This window comes from Cryptomeria japonica, chromosome 4 (assembly GCF_030272615.1).
Source record: "Cryptomeria japonica chromosome 4, Sugi_1.0, whole genome shotgun sequence".
Taxonomy (NCBI): domain Eukaryota; kingdom Viridiplantae; phylum Streptophyta; class Pinopsida; order Cupressales; family Cupressaceae; genus Cryptomeria; species Cryptomeria japonica.
This window is the reverse complement of record NC_081408.1, coordinates 243515761-243536661: the sequence shown is the minus strand read 5'-3', so window position 1 is coordinate 243536661 and position 20901 is coordinate 243515761. Positions and strand designations below refer to the sequence as shown.

At 38.5% G+C, this 20901-nt stretch overlaps 1 protein-coding gene across 2 annotated transcripts in view; it reads left to right on the top strand.

Moving 5' to 3' along the window:
• The first annotated feature begins 1368 nt into the window (after positions 1–1368).
• LOC131065518 (uncharacterized) overlaps positions 1369–20901 on the top strand; it is a 91560-nt gene continuing 72027 nt past the window's right edge. The window contains exons 1-2 of one of the 2 annotated variants that reach the window (XM_058000029.2): positions 1369–1625; positions 19852–19932. Coding sequence is in view for 1 of the 2 variants with exons in the window: in XM_058000028.2 (XP_057856011.2) it covers positions 1535–1625 (91 nt within the window). In the remaining variant the exon portion in view is untranslated. The remainder of the gene's footprint in view (positions 1626–19851; positions 19933–20901) is intronic. The other variant, XM_058000028.2, reaches the window with a different exon arrangement.

The following is a 20901-nucleotide window of genomic DNA, read 5'->3' as shown; positions in this document are numbered from 1 at the left end:
AGGCATTTAAGACAAGTTAATAAAAAAAATGTTGAACTTGTGCAAGCACAAAAGCCAAATTAGTGCTAAAAACCAAAACATAGCATACATTTATTAATAATTCATAGCCAATTCTAAACGCAAAAAGATATCATGCATTTATTGGTAATTCATACATTCCAAATTCATTCATAGTTTGATGTCTATAGCAACTAGAAGAATATAAACAACATTATATGGGGAAAAAATCAATGATAATCTCATCGATCTAGTCAATATGAGTTACAAGATCATCCATAGCAGTATTGACAACATAAAAACCTTGGTGGATATTTGGGAGAGGACACAGGTTTCCAAGTCTTTTGATGATACTTACATTGATTTGGATAATGTTGATAAGGGTAAACAAGTTTTTAATGAGAAGGGTCCGTGTGCTTGTACCGAGGGTAACCTTAAGAAGATCGTGGAGCAAGCTAAGATATATCTCAGTGATATGAAGATTCTGGTTCAAAATCTTGACCGACTAGAGCTTAAGCTTGCAAAAGCCCTTAAAAATCTCCATGAGTTTCTTATGGTTTGCTTCATGTTCTCTTATGCTACTCTTGTTTTTGTTTATATGAGTTTGTGCTAGTTGTTGGCTATTGGTTGGCTTTGAGTATCCTTATGGTAATGTTTTGACTTTGTAAAAGGGTTTCGGGTCCCTTCAAAACCAATTTTATCCTTAATCAAAAACATTAATTGAACAACAAAATTAATGATAAATACCTCTATAAAATATATCACTACATCATACATGCAATAGTAATACTTACACAATGTTTTACTATTTTGTTTATAACCATATTAAAGAAACAATTTTAATAATGGTTGTAGGAATATAGTTGCTAAAATACAACAAAATTAAATCACATTTTCTAGAAAAGAAACAACACACAAATGCATAAATGTTGGGCAATGTAACCAGATTTAGAGTGTGACCTAAAAAAATGCCTCAAAAATTACATAGACATAGTGGATTTGTGAAATCCGACCTATGAGGCTCTAATTTTTTTGGATAATGAGATAGCTACAAACTAATTTTGTCAATTTAAAAATATACAAAATATACATTTACACTAAGAAAATATAATTTTATAATAAAAAATAATTGATTTGAATTGATGGAAACAATTTTTTTAATCAATAATAACAAAAACTCATTACAATATACTAGCCTAATGACAAATACTAATAAGAAACCTTTTGTTTATCTAATTTTTTTTTTTACTAAAAACTTCAAGAAATTATTTTTCCCTTTGAAATTATAGAGCTTGAAATTAATTCTACCTTTAAAAAAAAATCCTCATACCATATTAAAAGAAAAATTGAAGAAAAAATCCCAATTAAAAGATAGGAGGGAAGAGGGCAAGAGCGGTGTAAGGAAAAACCATTGATGGGGAAAATGTGTTCCGAAACAAGGGTTTAAGACTCCACATGTTGACACGACCATTCAAAATTAGTTCACTTAAATTAAATGGAAAGAGCAGGGCTTTAAAATTTGAAACTCAATGTTGAGATGTCGACACAGCTCGCCAAACTCGTACTGCGAAGGATCAGAACACCTACGATTTGGACGGCTCCTGCTTTTCAACCTCATTCCTGTTCATGTATGTTTAATTACTAGACTTCTAACATCCAAGTTTTAAGAATTTCTTTTGATATTGCTATATGTCTGGATTTTGTCTGCATTGCACTATTAGTCACAAATAATACTGAATTTTCATGTTGCGTAGTTTCGTCTATTGATAAAAAGCACTGTGGGTTTTTGTTTTGTATTTTTTTCGTTGATCTTTTATTGGGCATTGCAGATTGGTCTGTAAAATAAATGCAGTAACATGCTCGTCTCACTATGTTCTATCGAACTTTATGCATTGTATGTTACTGCCAGTTAACCCCCTGTGTTTCCAAACAAAGGATGCCCACATTTATTTTCTATGACATTTTCGAATAGGTAATTGCCTCAAGATCAAAGCCCCCAACTTACTTCTATAATACAATTTCTAATCAAGGCATTACAATAGTGTGGTATATCAATCAGTCTGTACAACCCCATGGTAAAACCTGGGGTGCTTTATTGCTCTTGAATATGAAATTTGGTTTTGATTATTTAGCCAATTGGTAAACCCTCTTTTATGAATCACTTGGAGAGGGTATTGAAGTTCAGTTTTCATGAATTGCAACATTGCATTATTTTGAGGAGCACTAGACAGGCGAGTTCTGAACCTGGGCCATTGCAATAATAAGCGCTTGAATGTAATGGTAGACCACAGCACATTGGACATAAACTTGGTTGCATTGGATTCAATAGAGCGATTTACTTTCTTTTTGTGTCTTTTTTCCCTTTGATTAGTTACAGTTTTGTATTATAATTGAGTTATGAAAGAAAGAAAATAAATACACTTTAAGAAGCATTAAGGACATTGCCACTGAAATTGCATTCATATAACAATGACTGGGAGTTAGAGTTATGATTGACCTACTTTTTTAAGTGATATGTTTGATTATTTTTTCTTGGTCAATAGTTATACTGTATAATATAATTAAGATCTATATGCCAGTTGTAATATGTCTTTTTAACTTTTGGCAATTGAATTATAGGGCCCCAGCCTAGAACGAAAACAAGATATACATACCATAAGAGAACTAAATGCCTTGTAACAACTCACACAGTTGCATAACAAGTAAAAGGAAAATTCTAATGACCGCAGGATCAGGCCAAACCATTTACTATAAGAACTAATTGAAGCCTGAAAATCAGACTGAAGAAGCATATGTCTAAAGATTGTTTTTAGGGGCTACGTTCCTATTATTTACTTTCGTACACCCTATAGTGTCATCCTCTTCCTCATGTTCCAAAGAGGTTGCAGATGCAGATAGCGATTGATTAACAGTGTCCAACAGCGAGTCCAGAATATTTGTGCCAATATCCCATTCCTCCGCTTGAGTCAAACCCAATGGCCAAGAAGCATTATCAACTTCAAGAGGGAATAGCAGATTTGGATCTGCTAGTAGGAGATTTAGAGGATGTTTGTTTACCCAAAGACCTTGCTGAAGAGGAGCCACTGTCAGCATTAACATTTTCCACTTGGACACCCTCCATTGGCAGTTGCACAGTTGCCACTATTGAACTGTACAATGGAGGGGAGGGAGGTGTTGCATCCCCTTGCTGCATTATATTGCTTGTTTTTTGAAGTACCGCCATCCATAGTTTGTTTTGGAGAATCCATAGATTGTTAGCTATCTGTATCACCAGAAGTTTCAGGCTCCAGTCCCTTCATAGTTAAATGTGATAAGCATGCATTTTTCCACCATGTCACTTTTTTGGAAGTATTCAGTTTGTCTGCATTGAAGTTTGCAGCTACATTGTCAAACCTGGAAATTCCTTCGACATGCAAACACAAAATTATCATAGTCCAAAACTTGTTTGCAAACACTATCCTCTATCTTGAGCCATATAGTTTTTGAGATATGCGTCTCACCTTGGATCCTTGCAGAAGTAGAATGAATCAAACCATCTGCTTTTGGGTCAAGAGCCAAAAAATTTGCCCAAGGGAATTGAAGATGAATAAAGCATAACAACAAAGAAAACACGAGAGGAGGAGGAGTAGGAAATAGAATGGGAACAATGCAGGGGAAAGTTCATGAGATTCAGTTAATAGATTAAGCAATCAGTCAATTCATCCATCACTTAGTTGATTTTTTTTTGAATTTTTCTGAACAATTAATTAAACCAAATAAGACATAAATTTAATGCAAATAAAAACACGCCTATCCTAAATTTGGCTAAGTTTGTGAATCAATGGTATCCAAGACTTTCTAAGTTCATTACTGTTGAAATAGTAGATTGCTCGGATACCTATTGTATTTTAATGTTGTCAATGACAATTAAAATACACATGCATTATCTATTATGTAAATGTGTTATTGGGCTGGACCCAAATGTAACGTGGAAGGCAATTCAATGTGTTATTGGGCTGGACCCAAATGTAACGTCGAAGGCAATTCAATAATTATTGGGCTGGACCCAAATGTCCAACATGGGAAACGTACAATGACAATATAACATAATTCAATAAACATGCAAGCTGACTTGAGGATGATTGGCGCCAGAAGGTTGATATATAACCACTCCAAGATGAAGTCATTTGAATACAATCACATCACAAATGCTATCTGCTCTCCTAGCAGCGATCCTTCTTCATGCGAACTGGTATAAGGCGATTGTGTGAACTCTGCAAGGTAGATTGTTTTGTGGCGAATCTGATCCAGACATTTGCTGCTCCTCCTAACCATCTGCTGTTGATGAAGGGCTGCAATTCTCACTGATATATTGAACAACAATCTGAGATAAGTCATTGCCTTGTAAATTGCCTACATTTAAGATAATACATATTACATTTGAGGCTGGGTTTTTCACCTCCAAGAGGGAGGTTTTCCCAGGGTATTGGTGTCTTTTGTCTTATGCTTTATTGCTGCTACTGGTTATTCACTGTCTGATTGTAATCTAATTGCTTAAATTAACATCTGATTGCCTAAAATTAACAATTACCATCATCTCTAGTTAAATTTCTTGGTCATTTTTCAAACATTACAACTTCCCTAATCCTCCTATTGTTCTAGTGACTACCTTTTGTGATTTTGCCATCTTAAATGTATATAGGGTGTTTGGTATGGTGTTCATGTTCTTCTAGCAATGATTGTTTAACCCTGTCCCATTGTATGCTTGTGGCATGTTTCTTAATTCTAGTTTGAAAGAATTTCCCAATTTCTCCAATATAGGTAGTTCCATACAAGCACATTATATCATATGTACCTTTTTGATTTTTAGCTTCGAGATTGTCCTTGGCACTTCTAGGGATATCTCTAAGGTTCAAAAAGGTTTGAAGTATGTTTTAATGCCATTTCTCTTAAAATTCTTGCAAGTTTTTTGAAATATCTCACATGTAAGATAAATAGTCTTTCTATCCTCTTGTATCCACATCAAAGCTAAGGGTCCATCTACATCCTTTAAATCCATTTCTACCAAAATCCCCCCCAAAACCAGAGCAACACATGGAGTTTATTTTGTTTATAACATTGTGCACCATGTAGACACCATTCTTGGAATAACAATCTCTTCTAGTTTGTTATATATACTTGGCCGATGTTATCATTTTTATGACATCCTTGGTCTATCAGTGAGAATCGATCAGAGATATGTTCCATGGACCAATGTTGCCTCAGTTGATCAAGGACAAGGCCAATGGTCATGAAGTGTTAAGTGTTGTCTTGTCGGGAGCCAAGTTCCCAAGCCTTTTGAAATTTTGAACCCCGAAATCCCGAAATTCCAAGTTCCCAAGCCTTTTGAAACCTGGAACCTCGGAATCCCGAAATTCCAAGTTCCCAAGCTTTTTGAAACCTAGAACCTCGGAATCCCAAAATTCCAAGTTTCCAAGCCCTTTGAAACCCAAAATCTCAAAATTCCAAGTTCCCAAGCGTTTTGAAACCCAGAACCCCAAAATCCTGAAATTCCAAGTTCCCAAGCCTTTTGAAACCTGGAACCTCGGAATCCCAAAATTCCAAGTTCCCAAGCCTTTTGAAACCCAGAACTTCGGAATCCCAAAATTCCAAGTTCCCAAGCCTTTTGAAACTCGAAACCTCAGAATCTTGAAATTCCAAATTCCCAAGCCTTTTGAAATTTGGAACCCCGAAATACCAAAATTCCTAGTTCCCAAGCCTTTTGAATCTTGGAATCCCAGAATCCCATAAAGCCTTTTGAAACTCGGAACCCCGCAATCCCGAAATTCCAAGTTCCCAAGCCTTTTGAAACCCGGAACCTCGAAATCCCGAAATTCCCAGGTTCTCGACTCCTCTCCCCTTGTGACAGGGCTCGACTTCCAACTTCCAATGACTTGCGACACTTCTAGATGACGTGATCAACACTCAAGGCTCTTAACGCTCCACCAACTCTTGCGACTTGTCTACTTTCATTCGTGGAGCTATAGGGGTGCATTTAATGTTTTTTCAAGGTTGCCATGAAGTGGAGTCCAGGGCCATGCTTATTTATGGTTACTTGATGGTCTTCATGTTAGGTCTGCCTGCTCGGACTTTGGAATGTCAAACAATCCACCTTCTAGAAGTACTTTTCTTCTTGGGATTGCTTTGTCAAGGTATGGTTAGGTTGCTTGCATGCAGACCATGTCAAGTTGTGCACTTCCCTGCCGTCCGTGATTGACTTTCCTCTGTGCATGCCAAGGTCAAGGGCTTCCTCTCATTGACCATTGGGCTCTCCTCTGTGACGAGTTTGCTATATATAGGCTGTTAAGCCTCATTGTAAAGGGTTCTCCCCTTGCTAGCTTGAGCTATTCTTTGCTCTTTCACTTCTCTTGAAGACTTGTATATTTCTTGCATTTTTGCAACTGTAAGTTTGGCCATTGGCCTTATAAGATTGAAATTATCATTCTTGCCTCCCTTCAACTTATGCATGTTGTGTATGTTTTTTTTACCTTCATTGTAAGTGCATGTTTTGTGGCTTTCTCTTACATATATGTTGTGTTAACTTGTTTTTGAGTGTGACCCGTGGGAAACCTTCTCCCCTTTGACATTTAGAAAATTCTAACCTCCATACATGTGTTTGGGGTCGTTCATGCAACTGAAGCTGTGCATCTCTTGGGTATTTCGATCGATTCTTTGTGTCATTTTTGGGTGGGGAGAGAAACTTTTCTTATCTTGGTGCATCACCTCCTTTCATTTTAGCATTTCCTTCTTCCCTTTTCCTCAGCGAGTTGTTAGGATAGGTTTAGAGGTAGAATTTGGAGCGTTGAGTTGGTTCAACACCCGCACTTGGATTGAGAAGGAAGTCGACCTTCTCCGGAGATTCAACCCCCTTGCGCAAGGTCCCACACTTCATGGTTGTTTCCATGTTTCACAAGGTTGCTGAGTTGATAGCCCAGCAAGGGTGCGAACTTTTGTGACAACAACCGACTTGAGGGTTATTATGTTTTGTTGCATGTAAGGTAATAAATAATTAGCATGTGTTTCGTGTCTTGTCTTTTTTTCCAAAAATAGCATTTACTAAAATTGATAAGTTCCCATTGTCTAAAAATAGTAATTCGGAGGTAATGGGACACATTGGGAAATATTATCTATCTAATATTTATAGTCTCAATACAATTTACATAGTTTAGGAAAATAAATATTAAATTAATTAATATTTTAGTGGTGCCAACTCAGGAGGGGTGTTGGAATCTTGGGAGTATATTCTGGCATTATTGGCACAATTGACCGACATGACAGGAAGCATTAATAACTATGATAGAGTTGACATTTGTCATGATCTATTCTTGGCAACCATTTTGGGGAATATTCCAGAGAAAGGTGTTGGGTTTTGGGTTCCCAATTTGGGCCCAATTCATATTAAAAGACAAAAGCAATTCATTTTGCAACTTTGGCAAATTTTGTATTTTCTCTCACAGATTCATTTGCTTGTGCTTCCTTAAGTGGATGAAAACCCTTTAGAGATTGGAGCTCATGGATGAAAAACCCATGAGTTCAGGTGGCTAGGGGACAAAAACTCCTGGATCACAAAGGGCAATTCCATCTAGGGGTTGAGTTGGAGCTAAAGATTGTAGGAGGTTTCGGCAGTTTTGTGTAGATTGTTCATAGTTTGTCTAGAATGCAGTTTTATTGTTTCCAAGTTTGATTATGGTATCGCAGAAGCGTTTTCTGTGTGTTTGGCTGTAGGCTTGTTGTTGTTTGCTGTGTGTACCTCTACTCAAATGCCAAGATCTATTGTTGCACGTTTGGAAGGGTTTTTAGTGTTTTTGCAAGCTTCCTGTGATCTGCACTGGATGTGCTCACCCTATTTGAGTGTGGATTGTGTTAGTGTCATATTCCCATGTAGACAGCAGGCAATGATTAGAAACATTAAACAATACATGTACATAAATATATATATATAATATTCAATACATAAATTATTTTTACCACTTAAAATACATTTTATCTTAACTAGTAATGAAAGGATGCGTCCATTCCCAAGCCACCTCCGGAATAGACACCACGTTTCAAAGGGAATCGCGTGGTTTCAAAGAGGTATAAAACCGCACCCCAAGGAAACACAAGAGAGGGAGTGACAAGGAGAGAAGGACAAGGAGAAGCATCCAACAGGTAACTTCGTTACTCAGTAATAATATTTATTTCAGTTTTCATAATTTATGATGCCTAGACAACCATGAGGATTGCCCGGGGAATGCATCAGTCAGCAGACGATGTAAAAGGGCTAGTCGCTGGTTCTTCCCAGCGATGAAGAACCAGCGCCTAGTAAGCATTCCTTCCCATCACCAGTAGGCTGGTACGTCCCCAGGCCAATCCGCTTAAATGTCAAAATGTTGAAGTATGTTTTGTGCCAGTTGTATTAAATCTGTTTTCATTCCTCATATAACAGTAATTAATATAATTTAACTAGTGACCCAGATCAATTGCTAAATCGGTTCCATGCCTAAAAATGTCTTACCAAATGAACTAAGCACATCTATAATGTACAAAAGGGTAAAATGAACTTAATCTTCACGCTAGATAGGTAACCTGCAATATCAGGTTTAGAATGCTGCATTAAAATACACTTTAGTGATAGACAAAAGAATAAAAATAATTCATTCATTCTCAGACACAACTAATATGTAGAGAAAAGGAATACTAATTAACGATAGTCATGTTTTTGCAACTAGGCACAAATATAATGAATAAGTCCCTACAAATTTATATATAATGGATAAATGCTAACCAAGTAATATAGTCATGAATCTATGTTTTATGTATGCATTTGTTATCTTCTTGATATTCTCTGTTTGTTAGTACATTCAAGATAATGAGTGCAAGCCAGGGGTATGTTGGGCCCATCCTCAGGTGGCCCTTTTAGCCCTAAGAGACGGGATGGGTTTGGATGGGTAGCCCAGCCAACCTGGAAAATCCTCAAAATCTAGAATGGGTCGTGTATGTATTTTGTGCTGCAATAATTATGCCATCGATCTAATATTACTGCTGACATAAAATAAAATATCTAAATGTTGTAGGAAACCGTAATTTCTTTTTGTGGCCCTAAATCCAACTTTCGGTGGATAGATCAAGCCCTAATTATCAGAAAGGCAAGGCAGGTACAACAAAGGTTCATTACAGTGGTATCAAAGCCTCCTTCCTGCCACCCTGTGGAAGTAGTTAATGCAACAAAGCCAAAGACCCCGTAGGGCCTTAGAAAGAGAGAGAAAAAAAGGAGCCAACGACATGAGTGAACAAGCTAGTAATGAACTTAGGGCCTTCATGGAGCAAACCGCTCAAGCACTAAGGGAACAAACTGAAAGAACCATGCAGGCCTTCATTGAACAGAATGAGAGGAATAACCAACTAGTCCTTTAGGCCCTCCAAAACATAAGCAACCATAACACCAAAGAAGCCCAATCCAATCATTCTGAAAACCACCACCCCACCCTGTCAAAGGACACCAGCTCAAGGCCCACTCGACCTTCATTCCTACCCGAGGAAGCACCAATAAGTGATGATAACCATGACATGCCCATGGGAAATGTAGATCAAATCCTTGCAGACTACCGCAGGTTGGATCTCGAACTACGAGATCTTGTAACCTTCAAAGACTATTGTGATGCCAAACTAAAGACATTGGGCCGGAATGAAAGACATCCTCCAGCCCACAAAGAGCTTCAAAACAAGCTCAGTAAGGTGACTATCCCCAACTATGATGGGGAAGACAAGGTATCAGCTAGGTCATGGGTCCAAAAATTGGATACCTATTTATCCCTTAGCCCCATGACTCAATCCAATGCCATTAAATTTGCTATACTTCATCTATCCGGAGTTGCCCATGAGTGGTGGCACCATGGCCTTATCACTCAAGGACATCAACTTATAAACACATATGAGGAGTTCACCCAAAAGCTCATAAAAAGATTTGACCAAAAGCATCCTGAGTGGTACTTTTGAGAGCTCACCCCACTAAGGTAGCAGGGGACTATTGAAAACTATGCCATAGAATTCCTGAAATTAGCAGTGATGGTACCGGGTCTAACACAAGAAAGGCTTACTTACCTATTCATAGAAGGCCTGAGGGGATCAATCAAAAGCACAGTGAGTGCCCATGAACCCCAAACATTAGATGAGGCTATACAGAAAGCTATGAAATTTGAAGAAAGCTCACCCAAGGACAAGACCAAGCCCTTTGGCAACTCCTCCAAACTTCCGCCCAAGGACAGTAAACACAATCAAGAAGGGATTGTAAGGGAAAGAGAGAAAAGGGACATATGTGTTCAGCCTTGGAGGACCTTAAAAAGAAGGGACTTTGTTTCACATGGCTAAAACCCTATGAAGGAAGGAGCCATAAATGTCAAGGCCAGGCTCACAGAATAGAAGCCTCACCATATGAGGATGAGGAAGAGCCACCTAGCAAAAGGATGAGACTGGGGGAGGAAGATCAGGCCATAGTTGCCACTATCACCCATGTTGCTAAACACAATCTGTTTAGAATCAAGAGTTCGCTTAAAGGGAAGAAAGTAGTCACACTTGTGGACAGTGGAGCCTCCCATAACTTCACTGATGAAAGGGTTGTCAAGCAGCATAAATTACCCACACAAACTTTTAAGGGGTTCGAAGCAACAACAACCACAGGGGCAAGGGTCCAATGCACTAAGTTGGTACCTAAGTTGGAGTTCATAATAGGTAGCCATCCGGTAAGGGAAGATCTCTACGTGGTACCATTGGACACAGATATCATATTGGGGACTCCATGGATTTATTCACTGGGATGTTTTATGTTTGATCTCCCAAACCAAATAATCAGATTTCAAAATGAAGGGAAGGAAGTTACTCTCAAGGGCTTACCTGATGGTAGCCCTAAAGTGGTTTCTTGTAAGAAATTGGAGCAAATTTTTAGAAAAGGACGAGGAGAATGGGTGGCCCAATGCATGATACTAGATAAGAGCAATACTCATGAGAAATCCACGCATATGGACATCAAACCCATCATGGAGAAATATAAAGGGGTGTTTGGGGAAATTCCTCAAGGTTTGCCTCCCAAACAGGGGTTTGAACACACTATAGAATTGGAAGAGGGGGCAAAACCAGTCATCACTACCCCTTATCGCCACCCTCACAAATATAAGGAAGAAATTGAGAAAACCATTAAGGAACTACTTGCTATGGAACACATCCAACCTAGTTCCAGCCCTTCCGCATCATCAGTGGTACTTGTTAAAAAGAAAGATGGCACTCTAAGAATGTGTATTGACTATAGAGCATTGAATATGAAAGCCATCAAAAATAGGTACCCAATCCCAAGGATAGATGAGCTGATTGATGAACTACACGGAGCCAGATATTTCTCCAAGATCGACCTTCGATCAGGATATCATCAAATCAGGATGAGGGAAGAGGACATCCACAAAACAGCTTTTCGGTGTCACTATGGAGATTTTGAATTCTTGGTTCTACCTTTCAGTCTAACCAATGCACCAGCAACATTTCAGTCATGTATGAATCATACTTTCTGCAAGCAGCTAAGGCAATTTCTACTAGTTTTTTTTGACGACATTTTGATCTACAACAAAACTTGGGAGGAGCACCTCAAACACATTGAGGACGCATTAAGGATCCTAGAGCAAGAGTCACTTTATGCTAAGGCATCCAAATGTGAGTTTGGAATGGAGGAAATCCTATATGTAGGGCATAAGATTAATGCGGAGGGGGTTAGCGTGGATGAGGAAAAGATAGCCACTATCAGAGAATGGCCTAGACCTAAGTCCCTCACACAATTAAGGGGGGTTCTTGGGGTTATGCAGTTACTACAGAAGGTTTGTACGGGGTTTCTCTAAAGTGGCAGCCCCTCTCACCAATCTAACTAAGAAAGGGGCTTTCACTTGGAGCGAAGCAACCCAAAGAGCTTTTGAAAGTCTGAAGGAAGCTATGAGCTCATGCCCCGTCCTAGCTATCCCTGATTTTTCCCTTCCTTTTGAACTACAATGTGATGCCTCCGGAGAAGGGATTGGAGCTGTCCTCATGCAAAAGAAACACCCCATAGCCTTCGAAAGCCGTAAGTTGACAGAAACAGAAAAGCATTACCCCGTCTATGATAAAGAGATGTTAGCCATCATGCATGCCCTAGCCAAATTCCGCCAATACCTAGTTTGCACCAAATTCCATGTAAAGATAGACCATAACAGCCTAAGATTCTTTTTAAACCAAAGGGATCTAAATGATAGGCAACAAAAATGGGTCAGCAGAATACAAGCTTATGACTTTGATATTGAATACGTTAAAGGAACAACCAATGTGGTAGCAGATGCCTTATCAAGGAAGCAACAAATAAATACCATAACTTCTATAAATGCTGATTGGAAATATGATCTTTTGGCAGAATACGCCAAGGACACTTTTGCTAGCGAGATCTTGAGGGACCCATCAAGTCTTGCAGAATACAAAGTTGTGGAGGAGCTTATCCTATATAAGGACAGGTTGTACTTGGTGCCCAACTCTAAACTCAAGGAAGTAATAGTTAAAGAGTACCATGATAATCCATTGGCAGGACACCCAGGGTTCTATAAGACATATAAACAAATCAGAGAACGGTATTCTTGGAAAGGACTTAAGAAAGAAGTCCAAAAATACGTACAAGAATGTACACAGTGCCAGAAGAACAAAGCATAACTCAACCACCCAGCCAGGTTGCTACAACCATTGCCCATTCTCGACCAGAAGTGGGAAAGCATTTCGATGTATTTTATCACCGGCCTACCTGTTGTGACGTTTTCACACATCGCCCCATTGCAAATGGGGACCCTTGCTTTTTTTTTGCTTTTTAGGGTTTGTTCTTTAGGTTTTTTAGGGTTTTGTCGGTTAGCCTTTGCATTTTGAGTGCTGTCGGGGTGATCACATGGATAGCAAGTCCGGCTTGAGTGAGGTCCTGATCCTGAAATTTGGCTAAGTCTGGAATGTCCTGATCCTGAAATTTGACTAAGTCTGGAAACTGAAAAACCTCCAAAAACTAGATTTTGCAATATAACTCCTGGAGGTTTGAAACCACTCTCAAACATCCTGAAAGTATATATGGAATATAACTTAAAGTATAAGAAATGTCACTTATACTTAAATGTTATATTCCATAAAATTTATCCTGATAGAGAGTTCGAAAAGTCAAATTTCGCTCCTGTCCTTCACTGAGGATCCAGAGCGAATTTCGCTCCTGTCCCTCCCAGGAGGACCAAGGCGAAGCGCTCCTGTCCCTCACCAAGGGTCCAGAGCGATAATACTTATTTGAGCCATTCCTGACCTTGTTTGGACGAATCGAGACATCAAAGGCATGGTGAAGGACGAAATGAGCATGATAGAGCATCCAGACTTGATCAAAAACAATGAAATGATGAAGTTTTTACCTAGAAGGTCAAATTCGCTCCTGTCCCTCACTGAAGGACCAGAGCGATTTTCTTTATATGCACAATTTTAGACCTTTTTTGGACATTAACTTTTATTCATAGCATTAAGTAAGATGATATCTTCCTTAGCCAAGACTTTTTTTGATGAAAATTGTAACGATTTGGCCTAGAGAGCAAATTTCGCTCCTGTCCCTCAGTGAAGGACCGGAGCTTAAAATCAAATATTGCTTTGTCCTTGCAGGATTTTAATGATTTGACGATTGGAAGAGGTCCAAGGAGAGATGTTTTATCAAATGAATATAACTTGAAGTGCCGTCGTGAAGAAGAATGACTCAAAATGTAAAAATCGCTCCTGTCCCTCTGTCAGGGACCAGGGCGAAGTTCTTTGTAGCTTCCGTCCCTCTCCCAGGGACCTGAGCGAAATTCTTCATAGGGCATGTACTGGGCAAAGATCAAGCAAGTTTTTGGTTTGAAGGCAAGAAAGGAGGTGAGTTGAAACTGTTGAAAGCAAATTGAAGATTACCAAATGTCAACAAGGGACCCAAATGCCCAAGTTCGCTCCTGTCCCTCAGGCAGGGACCAGAGCGATTTTTGTCTTAGATGATTTTCTTGCCAAATTTAAATAATTTCCAAGGCATGGATGAATGAAAAGGTACATTACGAATCCGTTGAAGATAATTTTTGAAGGTGAAAAAGAAAGATGAAGCCTACAGGACCAGGATCGCTCCTGTCCCTCTCCAAGGGACCAGGGCGATATGATGATTATGTTGCCTTTTCTTCAAGTTCAGGACATTCCAAGTTCGGATACATGGTGGTGAAGACATTTTAAGGCGTCTTAATCAAGCACAAAGTTACAAAGGTCGCCTATGTTGAAGGAATTACACCAAGACCCCTAGTTCGCTCCTGTCCCTCAGGAAGGGACCAGAGCAAAATTCTTATAATGGCTTAGATTTCGAAAATTTGTCAAGTGTCAAGCGACCAAGGGGATCAAGGGGACTTCATTTTACGCGTTGAAAGCAACTACAAGTTGAAGAAGACAAGGACAAACTCAAAACCTTGAAGTTCGCTCCTGTCCCTCAGGAAGGGACCAGAGCGATATTGATTATATTGGCTAAATCTCTCAAAAATCATGTTAAGTCAAGGTTTTGCAAGGTCGTAAAAGGTCTAAGGTGTCATTTGAAGATGATTTACAAAGGTTTCAAACGTTAAACAATCATCAAATCGAACAAAGAGGCTATATCGCTCCTGTCCCTCTCCAAGGGACCAGGGCGATTTGCATAGGATCTTTCATTTTCCTTCAAATGCATGTCAAGGCAAGTTTACACAAGATCAAGGACGTCTTTTAAAAGGCAATGAACGAAGAACAAAGATGGAAAGATGGCGAATTTAGACCAGGACACAAGGATCGCTCCTGTCCCTCTCCAAGGGACTAGGGCGATGATCTTCTAAACATCAAGGTATCTTGTGGAATTCAAGCAAAACGAAAGTGGAATGAAAGAATAGCATTGTTTATCCTTCACAATGAAGATTGAAGTTCCAAGTTACAAAGGCGAAGGAGAAAACACATGGATCGCTCCTGTCCCTTTCTAAGGGACCAGGGCGATATTTGCCAAAACAATTGTTATCCTTTAAAGATCACGTTAAAACAAAGTTGCAAAGGGATTGAAGTGTTGTTTGAAAGGTAATAAAAGAGGAGTTGATATCAAGAACGGAGAATTTCAAGTGAAAAGATCTAGATCGCTCCTGTCCCTCCCCAAGGGACCAGGGCGATATCATATCTAAAGGACATTCATTTGCAAGAACAAGTCAATCAAGCTTGAAGGACCTAGCGAAAATGGCAATACCAACGTAAGGATGAAAATTTTGAACGTCAAAAACGCAAGGATCAAGACTAAGTTGATGGATCGCTCTTGTCCCTCAGTCAGGGACCAGGGCGATGAGGTTTGTACTCTTCCCAATTCTCCAATCTTGGCGTTCAAACAAGTTTTTGAATTTATTTTAAATGCTAAATCCGATAGGTCTTGAAAATTTAATTAAGTGGCATTTAAAAATAACGCATAACATTTATTAATTAATTTTGCCTTTTAAAGGCATAAAGTTAATTAATTATAAAAATAAGTTGAGCGCTTGAGTTTATTTTATGAAGGTCGGCCCTTGTTATTTATTTAAAAATCATTTTAATTGCCTCATTTTGGCAAAGTCGGCCTAAAGGTGAATAAGGTGAGCGCCTATAAAGGAGGAGTAGTTTATTTCATTTTCACATCATCATTTATCATCTTTTCATATGCGATTTGGAGTATACAAAGAAAGTGCGAAATTATCATTCAAGAGGAGGTGCGAATTGTGTTCAAGGTGCAAGTCTTATCAATAGGAAGGCACAAGCATTATCAAAGGAGTTCGAGTTTCAAGTTAGGCGAACTTGCCAAGGACATTGAAGAACACATCAAAGACTCCAAGGGTGGCGAATTGATAAAGAGGACGTTCCTTATCCTTGAAGATCACGTTGAAGGCTTCTAACGTTAATTTTGCCTAGGCAAATTCCTTGTTTTGCATTCTAGTGTTAGCTCTCAAGAGAGGTATGGCGATATGGATTTATTGTTTTGATTTTGAACGTTGATCGTCATAGCTTATATTTTGAATTTTGAAATTTTGAATTCCAGTAGCCCAATCGTTTTTTAGGAAATAATAACTCAAGGATTTATTATGAAGTTTCCTAAAAATTAATCTAATCTATGTTATATATTGCAAAATCATGTCGCTAATTTTGAAATGTTGTGTAGGCATCAAATGGAGATCTCATCAAGGAAAATCAAGCCGAATCAAGGACGATCTTCGCCGGGACGATCAAGCCAGGACAGGGGCGACCTCTTTCAATCCAGCGTTCCAAGGCGAGGTACATCATCATCCTGCACATCAAGGACACAGGGAGTTAGAACAAGGGCTCGTTGAAGAAGTAAATAGTTCCAGATGAATTAATTAAAGCAAGCTTCTCAACAACATCAAGTTGAATATCTACCAAGTTACAAGTGTCAAATGAGGTGGCGTCCTAGTCATCATTTCTCCAGTCAGTGTGGTCCACCTCAGCATGTCCAAGATTCAATGTACCTAACTCATGGAAGGTGGCACAAACTTCGATGTACCTACCCCGGCTATCCATTGGTCGAATTTTCTAGAGAGGACATGTGTCCAAGCAATACAATTTTATCATTGGTCAAGCATTAAATGTTATGTAATGGTTGTAACAAACCCTAATTAGGGTTTTCATTGTTGAATCTTGGCCATTGATCTCGAATTGATCTAAGCCATCAAATTGTATTGTGGGCACTATATAAGCCCAGGCATTTCATTTGTAAAGGCTAATTAGCAATTGTTAGAGATAGTATGTAAATAGTTAGAATAGTTAGAGAATAGTTGGAAGCAATTAGAGTAGAATAGGAGGACAAGGCAAGAAATTGTTGCCATTGATTGTAAACAAACTCCATTTTCATTGAAGTAATGGTGAAGTGTGTCGTTTCTTGCAATTTGCATGGTTTCTTGTTGAGTCTTCAATCCTAGATGGTAGATGATTAGATGAATGGAGGAAATGTGATTGATTGATGGTGGAATTCGTATATCCATACTACTAGCAGTTTGTTGATTGCAGACTTGCCTTGTGTAGTCAACTGGAATCGTTCAGCTTAAGCTCAATTTCAATTTGTCACTTCTTCATTGATATGCATCAATTTGATGGTGTCTATGCCTGCGGTGATGATTTGAACATCATAAAGCTTCCCTTAGAAGATCGCACTAGCCTTGTGGAGATGGTCCATTGATGTCAAAACAAGACCTAGTTAGAGTTTCATCAAAAATCAAATCATTGCTCCTACATTCTTAGTATTAGGATTAGATCTTCTCTTCGCCCTCATCCTTTTTCCATTTTTTCAAATCTAAGCCAGTAAGAGCCTGTGTTCCAGCAAAGCAGATCGGAAGTTCAATCATCAGATGTAAGTCCCCTTGTGATTCCAACAAATCACATCATATCACTGGAGCTTATCCACACGCAGAGACCCTACTAACCAGAACATTGGAGTCATCCTAACTGATCCTTCATGCGAATCTTCAGCAGTTAGAGACTTTATTCAAGAGAGGATAAGATGCCTTTAGGTATTTTATTCTGTGTATGATGGTGTACAAAATACACGTCAACACTACCCAAGGCCGAATGAAAAGATTGTATATATGTGGTTGTGGACCGTCTCACCAAATATGCACACTTCTTTGCTATAAAAAACAAATTCCAAGCATCTCAAGTAGCAGAAGTGTTTTTTAAGGGAGTTTTCAGACTTCATGGGCTTGCCCAAAATATCATAAGTGACCAAGACAGCCGGTTTATGGGGCAATTTTGGCAAGAAATCTTCAGGATGGCGGGGACTAGTCTCACTCCGAGTACTAGCTATCATCCCCAAACCGATGGACAAACTGAAATCGTCAACAAATGGATTGAAGGATATCTAAGGAATTATGTCACCAGGCAGCAAAAAGCTTGGATCAAATGGTTACATTTAGGAGAATATTGTTATAACACTACACATCATATGTCTATCCAAATGAGCCCATTCAAAGCACTTTATGGTTATGAACCCACCTCTTTTGGATCACTAATTACTCCAGAAAGTCAAGTACCACGAGCCAAGGATTTTATTCAGGAAAGCATGGACATCCTAAGGGCTCTAAAAGATCACATACATCAAGCCCAAAATCAGCAAAGATATACGCTGATCCTAATCGTATTGAAAGATCATTTGAGATAGGAGACTTAGTCTTCCTACGGTTGCAGCCTTACAAGCAGTCTTCGCTGAAATCTAGTGGGGCAGAGAAGCTGAAGCCACGGTTCTACGGACCCTACCCAATATCAAGGAAGGTAGGAGAGGTAGCATATGAACTTGAGCTTCCTCCAGGCAGCCGCATCCACAATGTATTCCATTTGTCTAGATTAAAAAGAGCATTAGGGCAGTAGATATCCCCATGCAAGGAGTTACCTCCAATAGATGACGAGGGAAAATTAACACTCGAGCCAGAAGCCCTTTTAGACATAAGAGAAAGGAGAATAAAGAGTAAAAACATTGTAGAATACTTGATCTTATGGAAAGGGTTGCCGGAGGAGGATGCAACCTGGGAGGGTGAAGAGATCTTCAACCACCCAAATCTCCACATTGCTTGAGGACAAGCAATGTAAGGGGGGAGGACTGTCATATTCTCATGTAGACAACAGGCAATGATTAGAAACATTAAACAATACATGTACATAAATATATATATATATATATATTCAATACATAAATTATTTTTACCACTTAAAATACATTTTATCTTAACTAGTAATGAAAGGATGTGTCCATTCCCAAGCCACCTCCGGAATAGACACCACGTTTCAAAGGGAATCGCGTGGTTTCAAAGAGGTATAAAACTGCACCCCAAGGAAACACAAGAGAGGGAGTGACAAGGAGAGAAGGACAAGGAGAAGCATCCAACAGGTAACTTCGTTACTCAGTAATAATATTTATTTCAGTTTTCATAATTTATGATGCCTAGACAACCATGAGGATTGCCCGGGGAATGCATCAGTCAGCAGACGATGTAAAAGGGCTAGTCGCTGGTTCTTCCCAGCGATGAAGAACCAGCGCCTAGTAAGCATTCCTTCCCATCACCAGTAGGCTGGTACGTCCCCAGGCCAATCCGCTTAAATGTCAAAATGTTGAAGTATGTTTTGTGCCAGTTGTATTAAATCTGTTTTCATTCCTCATATAACAGTAATTAATATAATTTAACTAGTGACCCAGATTAATTGCTAAATCGGTTCCATGCCTAAAAATGTCTTACCAAATGAACTAAGCACATCTATAATGTACAAAAGGGTAAAATGAACTTAATCTTCACGCTAGATAGGTAACCTGCAATATCAGGTTTAGAATGCTACATTAAAATACACTTTAGTGATAGACAAAAGAATAAAAATAATTCATTCATTCTCAGACACAACTAATATGTAGAGAAAAGGAATACTAATTAACGATAGTCATGTTTTTGCAACTAGGCACAAATATAATGAATAAGTCCCTACAAATTTATATATAATGGATAAATGCTAACCAAGTAATATAGTCATGAATCTATGTTTTATGTATGCATTTGTTATCTTCTTGATATTCTTTGTTTGTTAGTATATTCAAGATAATGAGTGCAAGCCAGGGGTATGCTGGGCCCATCCTCAGGTGGCCCTATTAGCCCTAAGAGATGGGATGGGTTTTGATGGGTAGCTCAGCCAACCTGGAAAATCCTCAAAATCTAGAATGGGTTGTGTATGTATTTTGTGCTGCAATAATTATGCCATCGATCTAATATTATTGCTGACATAAAATAAAATATCTAAATGTTGCAGGAAACCGTAATTTCCTTTTGTGGCCCTAAATCCAACCTTCGGTGGATAGATCAGGCCCTAATTATCAGAAAGGCAAGGCAGGTACAGCAAAGGTTCATTACAGTTAGGAGTATGGGATTTGTTTCGGAATTTTTGATAGGTGGAAATATTGTGTTTCAGACCTGATTTTTGTTGTTATTTGAGAAAAATCTATAATACTTCAGTCTGGGGAGAATTTTGGTTGACAGTATTGTGTAATTCTTGGAATTGAGGTTTTTTGGAGCCATAGGTACATTTCTAGTTGTTTATGTTGATGCCTTTGTGGCTGTTCATTTTGCTGCTGTAGCAGCATACTTTGTGTATTTACATCAATTTATATAAATAGGACAAGTCCCAAAATTTTCTTTGCAAAACTATGTCAAATCGGGTCCCTGAAAAATGAAGAAATTGATGAATTTTTGTGGGTATTTCAGTTTATGTCCGAGAATAATTTCATGAGGGTTTAATATTATTATTTGCATAATGTTTTTCTGCTGTTCATGATATTTTAATTAATTTGGAAAAATATTCCTTTCAGGTCATTACATTCCCACTATGTATATATATGAACATATTTAATTTTGATTAATCAACTAGTCCTTGTATCTGAAATGATAGGTGTTTGTTGGCCCTTGTGCAATTGATACACCTCAAGAGCATCTCTAATTATGTTGTGTGCAAGCATATATTCTAGGAGCCCTCTCATTTGTTGTCCGTTGTCTTGTTGTCTATATTTTGGAGATTTTCTTTGTATACATTATGCTATACAAATAATGTGTGGTTGGTAATAAATATTTAATTTTTATTTTACTTTATATGTTGTCATTTCCAAAAGAATTTGGGGAGCTAACATCAATTTTGTTGAGGATCGAGTTCAATAATGAAGTTGGAGAAGATGGCATTTTCAACATGGTCCAAGACTTTGTAATTGGTAGAGAGTTTGAAGCTCATTAGAAACTTAAGACACATAAAGAGAGAGAAGATTAGCTAGACCATTACAATCAATGTGTGAGATAAAGCTCAAAATAGTGG